This window comes from Orussus abietinus, unplaced genomic scaffold (assembly GCF_000612105.2).
Source record: "Orussus abietinus isolate OABI.00-Male unplaced genomic scaffold, Oabi_2.0 scaffold24, whole genome shotgun sequence".
Classification (NCBI taxonomy): Eukaryota; Metazoa; Arthropoda; class Insecta; order Hymenoptera; family Orussidae; genus Orussus; species Orussus abietinus.
Window position 1 is genome coordinate 978,707 of NW_019394437.1, and position 12,383 is coordinate 991,089.

Below are 12,383 nucleotides of genomic sequence, written 5' to 3' on the forward strand. Positions count from 1 at the left end.
TTGATAGGATCGAATGGAATTCACCAATGAGATCGTCTTAATTGGACCAATCAACAACCAGGGTAATTGGAAATGCAGCTCGCTTCTGAATACCGTTTTAAAATTTTCAGTCCATTGAAAACGCCATATTTTTTATGCAAATGAGTTTAACATTGCACACACATAGCGAGAAGTGTAATTTTGACATTTACGTTTCGAATCGACCGAAGTGGAAATTACGAGGTAATGTTATAGAATTTCTTTGTAATAATTGTTTTTTAGATTATCAACTATACTCGTGTCCTAATGTCTGTTAAATATTTATTGTCGAATATAAAAGGATGCAAGCGGGGCGAGCCGAAACATCTGAACGCAGATTTGAGATAGAATGCAAGTTAGAGGCGGAGATAGCAGCATTAGCTGCTTTGAAGGAAGCAGAAGATCGTAGCCGTAAGTTGACGAGTGGCATGCTAGCGATCTTAACGTCACTGGAGCAGAGATTGGCTACGCTTCGAAGGACGATACTTCCAGTATACAATGAGACTGGCAACCTTCAATCTCAACAGCACAGTAATTATTTTTGTTTGATATAAATTTCTTTATATGAGCTAAATTATATGACGTGAATTATTCTATACAGACATTGAAAGGACCTTGACGGTATTAGATCATGCAATTGGGTACTATGGAGTCTGTCAAGAAGTGGAAGGAGCGGTACGGGGAGGGCCGAGCGGAGCAGGTGGTCTGGATGGATTTTTGGAAGCCATGAATCGCCTTTACAATGCTCAAAGATACTTTCAAAAAAATAATCCTAGCTCGGTAGAGCTGGAGAATGTTTCGACGCTCTTTGGCATTGGATTGGAAGCTCTTTATGCAGAATTCCATGATATTCTAGCTAGACAGAGTAAACCAGTGCTACCGATCGTTCTGCTAGATCTCATAGGCTCGGATGAAGATACCAGTACAGAGGATTCTCCGCAATCGCTTTGCCAGCTGCCTGAGAGTAGTTTGGGAGATTTGGTTAAGATTGCTGGATGGCTAGACGAGAGAGGACACCGAAGGCACGCGAAGATATATGCTTCTGTACGATCGTCAATAGTTCTACGTTCCTTACAGCTATTAAAGGAGCACCAAAGGAGTGCCAGCGGTGGGAGCACTCATGCCGGCAGCCCCATGCCGGTAACTTCCCCTTTTTGTAGCTTGAATACTTAATTCCTCAAATTTTAAATTGGAATTTTAAACTGATTTTTTTTATAACAAGCGAGCCAAGTTTGCTAATCGACACGCTATGGCAGTGCAAGAAAATGCTGGGCGAAGAGCCTCACGTCGTCTCCAGCATGCTTTGGAGAAGAAAGCAAGTAAAATGTTAATGAAGGCCTCGCAAACTACTGGTTTGGGTATCTCGTTTCCCAGTTCAAGGAAACCCACTCCACAACCACTGGGGTACGCAACAGAAGATGCTGCTCCAGATGAACAGGAAATGGAGAATTATCTCTTGCTAACAGCAGGACTACATAAGTTGCTGCAGGCAGAGCGAGCCTTGGTGGCCCGTATTCTACCAGTAACGTTAGAGCCTCAAGTCTTAGAGGCTACTGTTCGGGATGCAATGGATCTAGTGGCTCATGACGGTGAGAGCATTGCAACTCGTGCAAAGCGCTGCATAGCGAGGAAAGACTTCTCCGCAGTTTTAGTGGTTTTCCCCATTCTGAAACACCTCGGAGAGCTCAAGCCTGATCTGGAAAGAACTGTCGAAGGATGTGATTACACCCTCAGATCAAAATTTGCATCGGTGTTAAATACATTGAACGCCACTGTAAGCATTTAATTCCGCTCATAAACTTAATCATAGATTTAATTTCATTTTATTTTTCCAAGGGAGCGAAAGCTCTAGAAGATTTTGCTGAGAGTGTTCGCAATGATTCTACAGTGGCCTTGCCCAAGGATGGCACAGTTGCCGAAAGTACGAGCAATGTCCTCGTCTTTTTAGAACAATTGGCGGAATATGCGGATACTGCTGGGGCAGTCCTACGAAGGAATGACACCGATGGAACCCCCCCAACGAAAGAAATGGAGAACACTCACAGAGTTCTACTAGGAGTCTACGTTAGTGAGTATTTTCTTTTCAAAATGGTTTGTAGATATTTTTTTCTTATGTTTTAATTTACGTACTGTAATTATAGAGAAAGTGCTGGCACAGTTAAACCTCGCACTGGTGAGTCGGAGCGATGCATCTTACTCCGACCTCGCATTGCGAGCCCTATTTCGTCTCAACAACCATAATCACGTGGTAAATGCATTGCGACGTAGTTTATTGATGGAGCTTCTGCTTTTGGCCGAGCCTACGGCCGAGCAGACCTATCAAGATCTTTTATCCCGAGATCGTACGAATTACGTGGCAGCAACTTTCTCCAAGGCAAGGATGTACCTCGATCAACCTCCAGACGAGCCTGGTTAGTCTGCATAAATTATGCCCAACGAATTAGAAACAAACCGGTCTACTTTTAATGGCCATTTACCTTTGCATTTTCAGAGCTGGGCTCAAAGGTTCTTAAGGAGAGGTTCTCCGGATTCACGAGGGAACTCGAGGAAACCGCAAAATTGCAACGATCTTATTCGGTCCCGGATGCACGCTTAAGGGCAGAATTGCGCTCCGAATTGCAACGCGCAATAATTCCACCTTACAGTGCCTTCCACGATAAATATCGAGGTACCGCGTTCTCAAAGAACCCGGCGAAATACATCAAGTACACCCCGGATCAGGTGTCCTCCGTAATAAGAACCTTCTTCGACACGGCTGCTTAATCGCAGTACCACAAAAATTATAAACTAAGATCCACAACGGAATATGTGTAACAAAGTTCGTAAGACACAAAAAATCTCGATGGCAATTTTCGAATAAAGTAAGACGTCAAGCATTTAGGAGTTAAATATTAAACATTCTAATACCACGGGTGTGCGGAAATGAGAGAAACCCGAAGACGGCGTCTCATCGCGAAATCCACGGAAAGCAACAGTCCACTTAGTAAACACCCATTTTAATAAAGCAAATTTAGTTACAATATCTATAGTACTTAACGACGGACCGAGGCTCTCGTATTCCCGCCACGCGGGATTGCACGTGCTCGACCTGCGGCGGATTACACATCTCTTTTTCTCGGGAGGGGCACGACGGCCGCGGCCCGGTCGAATTTTATATATATTTATAATATATATATAAAAAACAAGTAACGTTCGATTTAGAGTTCGATTAGTGGCTTATACGCATAAGGTGACAGTAACGGCACAGGCCACCGAGAGAAGAGCTCCCACATGATTTTCTAATCTCTTTTCACGGAGCCGATGCTTTAGTCAGTCGTAAATTTCCCCAAAACAAACATCATCGAATGACTCCTTCACATTCTCCACTCGTAACCTCTAATTTAAACAATAATCCAATTACATATAGTAATCATCCTGCGCTCGGTATACAAATTGTAGATGAGAATCGTGGCTCGATTCCATTAATCGGTGGCTCAGAAATTTTCTACAGTACCTCACCCTCTTGGGTGCCTGCGCCAGTAGGAATAAGTTTTGTTTTTGTGGTTTTCTTTTAGACTCCAGCAATTATTTACAATTATTTCCTATGCCTTTTTTATCTCCAATTGCGCCCTTTTCCATGCGCACATTCGCTCATGCACTCACACTGTAATTTTCCCGTTTGTACGAGAGTCCCTCGGCAGCCACGACCATATTTACTTTTCGGGAATGTTTTCAGGACAGACAGACCTTGTTTAACAAAGCGTCGATTTTACATTCATTTTTGCCATTAAAAACCCATGTAATTCCGTGGCTTATTTTAACAGTCTTGCCCCCGATAGTTTGAGGTCGAAGTTGAAACTTCGACTGTACATGCACTAACGTATAATGGCTTTGCGAACATTTTCTGGTAATTTCTGTCAATGTAGATTATTAACGTACTTGCGTTTCGCATTTTCCTCTACACTTAAAATTAGTTTTGCTAGGTGCTTCTTAAGAACTCCCCTCGTGTATCCTTCGTTATCCCCGTCAGTTTGCTTCGGTTTCGAATTTATCACCTGGGTAGCAAAGTTGCCCCGTTTTGTGCGCGGACGTAAAAAAGAAAACCTGAAGCATTAACGTTACGCATTCTGAGTTTGACAGATTACAAATTTCTGTTGCACTCGATAATTAGCACTGAAAACTGTAGCACATCCAAATTCATGTACTGTACATTTATATCCGTACAATTTCAGTCGCCAGTCGTACCGTACATTCAATTTCAATTGCTAGTCCACTTTGTGCCAGTTACCGAGTACAGTTGAACATAGCAATTTGTTGAAATGATGTTAACGAAGCAATATTTTAACATTGGCTTAAAAGATTGCTTAGGTCAGTGTGGCGGAGGGAATATACTCGAAGGTAGTCAATGGACGCAGACATTCTCGAATAATCTCTCTCTCACGTATACCTAGAACTTACACGGTCTATTCTTAGAGCTTGGTAATGTGTCTCGTAATATCTCGTTACCGTTCATTAATAATAGTCGTTAATAATAATATTAATTAACATACTCTAGTGCACTGTACACATTGGGTCTTGGAGTCCTGAATAGCCCCCTGTGATCGTATCAAGGGAGCTTCACAGGGCCTGTAGTTGAAAACTCCAGATGATCTCCTAGAGTGGTCCGAAAACTGCGAGGAGACGGAGGTGCCACGACGAGGTCTTCTCTCTTGGTAGCAGAGCCGACCTCGGGAGAAGTTCTTTCCCAGAACGTCCTTTCTGAGAGAGCAGTTCCCTCCGCGGTTTCGTTCGTCCAAGAGTCTTCCTTGTGCGCTTCCAGATATGTTTCGAAGGCTCCGGAGAGCTTCGACACCGATAGACCGAGTTCTCCCGAAGATAGAGTTTCGGTCCCTGGTAAATCGGAGAGTGCTGGTATGGAACCAGGTACATGGACCAGGATAAAGGCTCCGATGGGATAAACATCGAGTGGACTGGGAAAATTCGAAAAGCGGAGGGCGGACGCGCTGGTAATTAAGGATCGAGTTTAATATTATAGGAGGCAACACTTGCGTTTGGGCTTCACCTGAAGCGCTGGACATAGGACCGCACGTATCGCTTCGTCGAACACAGTTTTCAGGCCCTTTTGTGTTAATGCTGAACATTCCAAATACTTTACGGCCCCAATTTCCTTTGCCATGGCTAGACCCTGAGCATGGATATAGAAAAGGATATAAAACATTAATTCTAATAAACATATGAATCAATTAATCTCTGTATACTTCATCTTATTTATGATATATTTATGACATTCAAATTCAAAATCTCACCTGTGGATAGGTTATAGGAGCGAGTTTCTTGTCCTTGAGTCTCTCGATCGTTTCCTTGTCCTCGCGCAGATCGAGTTTAGTGCCGACGAGGATGATAGGTGTCAACGGGCAGTGATGGCGAACCTCCGGGAACCACTTGGCCCTGACATTCTCAAAGCTAGCAGGGTTGACAAGCGAGAAGCAGATAAGAAAGACGTCAGTCTGAGGGTACGAGAGAGGCCTCAGCCTGTCGTAGTCTTCTTGACCCGCGGTATCCCATAGTCCGAGATTAATCGGCTTCCCGTCAACCATGACATTCGCCGAATAGTTGTCAAAGACCGTGGGGATGTACTCTCCAGGGAAGGCATTGGTCGTATAGCTGATCAAGAGACACGTCTTACCGACAGCCCTGGAAACGAAAGGAAAATTTCAGATGTGGTTCTTAAAAGCTCTACGAAGTGCAGGTGCATTGCAGAGTCAGCTAACTAGAGCAGAGCCGACCCCACGCCACGCCCGTTGATAAACGAACACAATTCCTCCCCGAGTTAAAGGAAAAGTCACAAATAATTGCGAAACAACTCCAGAGGTCGCAGAAAATAACCGAGCCATGCAACCGATACACAGAGCAAGAAAAACGAGATACGACCAACCCTACTGCGAGCATTCGGATGGCCCGATTTTCCGAGTCAGTTTTGGAGACTAAAAGCGAGAATTCGGCCCTTCTTACCCGTCCCCGACGACGACGCACTTGATGGCCTGCATGCTCGCACCCGTGAACCGCCGAAGAATTCCGAAATTCCGTGATCCGTGGAAATTCTTGGTGGACTCGGGAGAAGCGGCCGTGAGGACAAGGAACGCGCGCCTCCGTGTGTGTGCGTGGGAACGAGAGAGCCGACTACGCGATCCTAAGCGAGGGAGAGAGACGGAAAGCGCGCGGAAAATCAGAAGGAAGGACCGAGCTCCGGGTGGCGGAGAGTAAGACGGACGATACAAGATGGCGTCGACTGGACAAGGACAGAAAGTTACGGGACGCGGGACTTGGAATTATCCTCTTCGAGAATGCCTCATAAGCTACCCCCTCTATGTTCCTCGAGAGACCATTCGGTCTCTTTCACTCTCATTGTATCCATGAGTGCGACGAGGACGCTCTTATGGTAACTAAACTTGCGGTCTCTCACTTCGTCTTTCTTAATCAGCAGTTCGCGGCGTCCAATAGACGGCGATTTGGCCTCGATTTTAATGCCCAGCCATCCGATTGGTCGTTGGGTTATGTGGCAAGTCTGAGCGTGATTGTTAGATGGCGCGAAGTAGCAGGTGCGGTAAGGGATTAACCGAGAGACCGATGTGTGAATCTTGCACCTGGGCGTCGTGTCGCCCTCTTTGCTCTAGTACGTAAAAAAGGACGGAGAGGTCTCCCTGCCAGTCGAGCGGGACAATAGAATCGGAAAGCCGCATTGACCTAAACTTCGTTATGTGACTAATGGTATCTCGATCGCTCTTATCAAGCGGATTGCGGCTGTCTCTCTTCACCTCGCGGATAACGATAGTGTCAACGAGCGAAGGAGTGGAGTAAGAGCTCTCACGTGCGACAGAGAGACGGTTCGGTAAAATAGGAAGAAGCGTCGAAAGAGACGGAGACCGCAAAATGGCGGAAGGAGGAGAGAGAAAAAAGATGGGGCGCACCCTCTTCCTCGTGTTTCCCTTCTAATTAGCGTGACGTGTAGTAGCTCCTTTGTCAACCTCTAGTGACACGTGTCACCCTTTGCTAGAAAGAAGGAAAACACGTGGAGTCGCAGAATTTCATTTCATTAACCACTCCTCTTTTGACAAGAAAAATTAACACTTGACATTTCCTAATTTACGAAGAAAAGAGAGAAAAGGTATTAACAATTACAACTACGTATCAGTCGTTAAATTTACGACGAGGAACTATTTAATTTAACGTTTTGTTTCATCTCTTTTCGGGGGGTTTTAGTATTCGAAAATATCGAATATAGGAGAAACGTTTGGTTAGGTACTTCGAGCTCCTATTGGCTGAGTGGGGGAGTGGTCTAACGGAATCGGCCAATCAGAAGGCTGCATGGGGGTGGGCGGTAATGGCGCGAACGCGAGGCACGTCAGGACGTTGCAGCTAAGTAGATGGCCGCCGAGGAGGTGGACGAGTGAAGTTACGCAGAGGGAGAAAGGGAAAGAACGAGTTAAGAGATTCCTTGCTCTATCGTAGGGCGCGCTAGTAAATGACGTCACTGCTCGCTGAGTAACACAGCACTGACGAATCGCGTGACAAAGACTTCGCAGAAATATGGCGCATTCTGATCGCAATTTGCTGACCGGGTCGACAAGAGTTAAGTCATTGAATTGCATTAAAAAGTATTGCTCCCGTTTAATTCCTTGCGATATTAAACATTAAGTCAAGGGAGAATCCTCGCACGTAGAGCATAGAGAAAAAAAAAATGGCAAGGCATCTTCGACTGTCGGCGCGTTTTCTAAATTTCTGCAATCGAGCCGACACACTTTCGGGGAGAATGTAAAATGATAATCGACCGTCTGCAGCGGAAGCGATCCGTTCTCCATCGCAGTCATCGCATGGGGGAATGAATAAAAAAATCAAAGTAAATTTAAGGCACCGTTAATCGCAAGTCGGTCACCGCGGAGCCTCCATTCTCTCCTTTGCACTGGTCACCCTTTTCAATTTTAGGGACGGAATGGAACGACCCTGGGAAACGAGAAATCATCGAAGCAAGTGAACGCATCGTCGACAAGTGGACCTCGATTTAACGGAAACCCACTTCCTGGACGAAAGAAGCAAGCGCATTTAACATCGAGTCCTGCAATGTCGAAAACAAGCGATACTAAAAATTAGTAGTTATTAATTAGCGTTGCTCTTATCCAACGACATTCCGCTTGGCTCCTCTCTCTAACTCAGAACGGAAGTTCCGACAACTCGTGAGAAAATTGAATTCGTAGTTTCGAGTCTTTTGTTCGGACTCGCGCGCCGCTCGATCCGGTTACTGAACCCTCTCATCTCTCCCTGCTCTTGTTGGGAAAGTTCAATGACATCGCAACGAGAGCAGTAATTCAAGCGGAATGAATCGAACGAGCCAATTATCATCTCGGCGAGCGATGCCGCGCGGATCGTTGCGTCGGCAATTTGCCAAAAAGCCGATACCTCGGTGTTCAAAAGTCGACTTATCGCGAGGAACGATCCGCCCGGGTGTCGCAACGATTTTTAACAGGTGCTTCTAAATTCGAGCCGCGGAATGCATGTAGCTACACGAGCGGGGAATGCGGAAACCGTTGCGAAATTCCATGTTCGAAGACACGCGCCCTGTCGATCCGCTATCGGGACCGGGAGGGTTCGTCCTTCCGCTTTTGCACGCACGCGTTAAAACGGAATCGCGTGCCAGGGCGGAGGTGCGTCGACATGCGCGATGCGAGGTACCGATCTCGCGTGACAACTTGTCGCCCCGTGTAATTCTAAGCCGAGAGTCGATTTTTGCATGATGCAGAAATACCAGCCGGCCATTTTGCAAGCCGTCTCGGATGTCCACTAAGGACGACAACTTTCCGAACCCAGGGCCGAAACTTTCTCGAGGCGAGTCAAAGAAACGAGGGAAGAAAAAAATGCCGATCTCGAGTTATACTACCGAGTGGCATTTCGAAAGAGCGCCCTAGATTGCGGTGATAAGCGGTGCACTCCTGGGCAACGACCGGAGGGCTTGGAAAACCCGTAAGAAATTGGAGCTCCTTAAGAGAAATCATTTTTTTTTTTTTTTTTTCTAGAGAGAGTATATGTTACATAAATGCATTTTGCAGGTCTCGATGTGCCATGCTGCCGGCCTGATATGAGGTTTAACGTCCACGTTAAAGGACTCTCACTTCGCCCACGTGATGTGAAAGGTGTCTTCATAATGTAAGAGTGGCCGTCACTTTTTAAATCGCTCAATTTCACGGCGACCTTTTTCGGACTGCATTCAGATTTCTAGACTTCTCGACGTGCACGTAGAATAAAACTTGGAGACCGTTTGCTCATTTTAGCGAGTTTAGAATAATCTGACCCCGACGTTGAGTGAGGTCGACGTGGAATTGCTTGGCGAAATGATCGACCTTATCGCGGGCCTTACTAAGCAACTCTTAACAGCGCATTTGTTCTGTCTTTGCAGGGAAGTGCACCTGTACATAATCTGATCTCGTTACTTCTTCGGACCCTCTTCAGCCTACCGTCAGTTGTGGTTGCGGTGGAGTCAGTGAAATGATTTCAAAGGAACAACGTCGACTCCTCCAGAGCCTATTCTCTGTTCAACGGAGCGATCATCTGGGCCGGATAGTTGCCTTCGGCAGTAAGGAACTCTAGAATCGTCTCCATAAATCGGGCAATTGTTTTTGCTCGACGTTGGGCGATCGACCGGAAACCGATACCTCGGATGGCGATCGAGTCGCCGTTCAAAGGAATGCATTTCTCGTTTTTTCCACCAGGAGACGAGGCACCGCCCGTAAACGTTAACACCGTTTCACGGCTTCGTTTCTTCCTGCCTGCGATATTCGTGCGGATTTTTCTCCCGATCTTTTGTACGTGCCGCGAAAGCCTGATTACGGGTTACTGGAAAGTCAAGGGTACGATTTATCAAGGTATCATTTATTACAGGGGGAGGATAATAATTCAGTGCGGTTAATAAAACAGGAGGGTAACGCTGAGGTCAGGTGAAAGCAAATCAATTTACCGGCCCCGCGAGAGCAGGCCGAGTTTTCGACGCACATAAACGCAATTGCATTTGCGGAGGAGCGATTAAAAAACGAGGAGAAAGAAAGAAAGGAAAAGGGTGGTCGGCGCTCCCGAGACTTTCTTTGAACTCGACGACCTCCTAGCCGACTTCGACTTCCTCGATGATCCCTCCTCGTTTTTTACTCGTTCTTCCGGCAAGAGACGGGAAAATAAATTGAGCCAGCGGCCACAGTACTTGTATATTAACGCGCACTCTGCATTCGTAGATGAAGTCACAATTCGGCTTCCTGGAGTGACCGGAGCCGATTTTCCCAGATCAGACCCCGTGCGAAAGGACTTTCATCTTCAGCAATTTCCTTGGTGGTCGAGCTACCTTCACCAAGTGGAAAGCAGGATTCTTTCCCTTCACTGGACCGGGAGGTGGCTCGTTAATTAGTCCTGGAAGAGTTCGGTCTGGATCTACAATATTTCTTGAATGCCGTGACTTCCTGCATAAGTGATATCAGAAGCTTTGCGTAATACAGATGGTAGATAATCGGAATAACTTTTATGCATGATAGATTTATGTAAAAAATTCGCGTGTCATCGAGAATCAGGAAAGTTCCTCGTTTGCTTGCTAAGGAATCGGAGGGACTATGTGGGATTAATTATCCAGATCGTTGTGCAATGTTCGTGCAGTCGTGACGAATATGCGAGTACGGAGACGTCGTATCGCATTACCTGATAGCTTCGTCATGGGTATTAATTTACGAGATATTTTCGCTGATGCAGAAAACGCTCCGGGAGAGGAAAAATCGGGGCCGGACATCAATCGGCGATTCATGCTCCTCGGAGAAGAGGAGGGCCCACGGATCCGTTTCCTTCGGACTTCAGGGCCCCGAGGTACTGGATCTCTCATGCAGTCGGACGAATCGTGCCGCGTTTGAGGAGATCGGAGATAACGTCGGAATAAATCTCGCTGACAGCCCACCCTGAAGACAAGGATCTTCGAAGACCTCTTCTAGCACTTTCCCGTTTTTTACTCCACTTCCAGGACCCGTCCAGACCTCGGATCGACGTTTCTTCTATTTTTTCCCGGTCACTTTCGAGGCCGCTGACGAGGGTCTTCCGTAGGAGGGTCTTCCGATACCCCGAGGAGGCTGCTTAGAAAAGAGGAGAAGATATTAGAAAGGCTAAAAAAACCTGAAAGAAGGTACGAAACGTCCACACATGTAATACTAACGCACGATACAGTTAGTTAATACTTGGGAAATTACAGCCGAGGATGTGGACTTTTTACTTTACGTTGGAGGGAGCAAAAATCCCGGCTTCTTAATGGAGTCTTCAAAGGCGATCGGCGTTCACGAGAAGCGCCTCCAGAGTGGGAAACGGAAGGCGAGGCATGTTATTTTAAGATTATTAGATGATCCATGAGAAATGGGACCTCGAGGAAGCTGCAGCTGATGTTGCTCCGTTCATTGTATATATGAATGGTAAACCTCGGGTAAACTCAGCTTTGCAGCCTCTCTTCGCGGTCCACCAGAATCAGAACCTCGATTCACCGAGCATGAAATCACCGAAGTGCTCTCCTTCGCAGGGATCTGCTTAACCGACCTGCCTCGGTCGGTACCGCCTCTTCCTCCACGTCCTCTCTTCCGTCCCATAACTGAAAAAGAGGTGCTTCAAAGGTGCGTTAAAATATATCAGACTATCCGATGAACGGTTGAAATAATTTCATCGATAATTTCCAAACTCTGATTTCCCTTCAAACTTCAGGTGCTGCCCCCTAGAAGAGGTAACGGAAGAGGCGACATTCCGATACGGGTGTTTTTTTTATACGTTATTTGTTTCCACCTTCAGCTCCATGAAGAGCACTTCCTGTCACTTACGAATCGCCGATCGACAGGGAATCAATTGTGCGAAATCGATCACCCGAACGTGTTGATTTATGTCCAAGTCGCAAATGTCCATGTTGAGCCGCTTCACGGATAAATAACGATCCGATTGTTGGATGGAAATTTCTAACGAGTCGGTGAGATTCGAATCGCCTAATTAACATTTGAGATTTATTAACGCACTTTTCGAGTCCGCCGACCGCGGAAGTGAGACGTGCTCCTGGGTTGGCGTTTCTTTCTCGATAAAAACAGACCGCGGCTTGTCAAATCGAAATGTTTATGCCTCCGCTGTCTTTGCCGTGAATTTATTGACGGCTTATCTCGTTCGAGAAATCCACGTACGTCGCGTTTATTTTCTGCGTGTTTGTATTTACGGGCACGAGCGCATCGTTTCCTGGACATCGATTTCCGGATCAATGGGGCTCGATTGTGGAGAATCGATCTCGCGATTGTCGGCACCGACAAAGGGAAAGGTCGATACCGAAAAACCGATCCGTTACGGAC

At 46.3% G+C, this 12,383-nt stretch overlaps 2 protein-coding genes across 2 annotated transcripts; one reads left to right on the forward strand and one right to left on the reverse strand.

Moving 5' to 3' along the window:
* Nucleotides 1-129: 129 nt before the first annotated feature.
* On the forward strand, nucleotides 130-2,894 carry LOC105701807 (exocyst complex component 7). Its single transcript, XM_012428885.1, has 7 exons — nucleotides 130-222; nucleotides 320-549; nucleotides 620-1,158; nucleotides 1,241-1,792; nucleotides 1,855-2,086; nucleotides 2,160-2,429; nucleotides 2,510-2,894. Exons 2-7 carry the CDS (start codon nucleotides 321-323, stop codon nucleotides 2,779-2,781), a joined length of 2,094 nt encoding a protein of 697 aa, XP_012284308.1. The 5' UTR covers nucleotides 130-222; nucleotide 320; the 3' UTR covers nucleotides 2,782-2,894.
* A 104-nt stretch (nucleotides 2,895-2,998) lies between these two features.
* On the reverse strand, nucleotides 2,999-6,254 carry LOC105701808 (ras-related protein Rac1). Its single transcript, XM_012428886.2, has 3 exons — nucleotides 6,010-6,254; nucleotides 5,304-5,691; nucleotides 2,999-5,182 (listed from the first exon to the last, which is right to left on the reverse strand). The coding sequence occupies exons 1-3, from the start codon at nucleotides 6,042-6,044 to the stop codon at nucleotides 5,027-5,029; spliced, it is 579 nt and encodes a 192-aa protein (XP_012284309.1). The 5' UTR covers nucleotides 6,045-6,254; the 3' UTR covers nucleotides 2,999-5,026.
* Nucleotides 6,255-12,383: the final 6,129 nt, after the last annotated feature.